The sequence below is a fragment of the Habropoda laboriosa genome, unplaced genomic scaffold (assembly GCF_001263275.1).
Source record: "Habropoda laboriosa isolate 0110345459 unplaced genomic scaffold, ASM126327v1 scaffold67, whole genome shotgun sequence".
NCBI lineage: Eukaryota > Metazoa > Arthropoda > Insecta > Hymenoptera > Apidae > Habropoda > Habropoda laboriosa.
In genome coordinates this window covers 4,739,345-4,740,389 of record NW_017100242.1, presented here as the reverse complement: position 1 = coordinate 4,740,389, position 1,045 = coordinate 4,739,345, and the positions used below count along the sequence as shown (strand labels likewise).

Below are 1,045 nucleotides of genomic sequence, written 5' to 3'. Positions count from 1 at the left end.
CTAAAATATTAGACTTCCATGAAATAAAAAGAATATCGAATAACTGCAACGTACCAGATAGCCTATTAAACGAAACCATGTCACCACTTCTCAGATTAAATCGATCGAGCTAAAGGGTGTTGCTATTCTCCTGTGTTTATCAAGATAATTTTAATTATTTCTCGAATCTTATTCCACCATACGAAATCAAAGTATTTTACCCAACAATCCATTTGTTCTGTTTAAGCCAAGAATATATACCAAGAAGTTCGCCAAAACTGTAAACTAGAGACTTTTTTGAACCTATTAAAGGTTATTAATAATATTGCAACATTGGATTATTTAGGTTTACATAAGTTAGTTAGAATAGCGTAACAGATAATCGATTTTATTACTCGTGCAATGAAAATCTCGAATCTCGAACTTCGATAAATACCTATGGTAGTTTGCCTGCATAAACAATAACCTGACGCGCCATAGACATTCCGCTGAGGAATGTTCCATAGTAAACTTTACCGACTGAATATCTAGTCAACCTAATTAGGCAAGACGAAGCTTTACAAGCGTAATGACAATGTACCGTCATTTAACGTTATTCCTGACGAGGCAAGCACCTGCCAACTTAAAGGTTAGCTCACTTGGAGATCAAACAAGCCGCATGCGGCGCCTTGACTGTCAATCTGACAGCTGCCCGATATAACGTAATCATCGTTCATCGTACCCTTCTAGTGCGGATACAAAGGAATCTCTCGAACCAGTCGTTTACCGCTTGTATTACGAATAGGACAAATATTCTTGTGATTCGTTCGTGCATCTATATTGTAGACATACAGATACAGTGCTGATCAACTTACCGATGAATAGGCACACAAAATCTATAATGATCTTTCTTAGGATCATTCTTGATAATCGATCCATGTCAATTTGGATAACAATGTGCTCTTCTCCTTTCTTTCACTCTCCGTCCGTTTCGTTGAAATTGAAGTCTTGAAAGGAATTATCGATGATCGGTAAACACACACAATCCCGATAGATAGAATCAAATAGACACACAGAGAAGAAAATT

At 36.8% G+C, this 1,045-nt stretch overlaps 1 protein-coding gene across 2 annotated transcripts in view; it reads right to left on the bottom strand.

Moving 5' to 3' along the window:
* The window catches only part of LOC108571960 (putative phosphatidate phosphatase), a 41,190-nt gene extending 40,160 nt beyond the window's left edge, over positions 1-1,030 (bottom strand). For both annotated transcript variants that reach the window (XM_017934125.1, XM_017934124.1), the window contains exon 1: positions 834-1,030. In XM_017934125.1, coding sequence (XP_017789614.1) covers positions 834-897 — 64 coding nt within the window. In that variant the 5' untranslated portion in view covers positions 898-1,030. The remainder of the gene's footprint in view (positions 1-833) is intronic.
* Between the last annotated feature and the right edge of the window lie 15 nt (positions 1,031-1,045).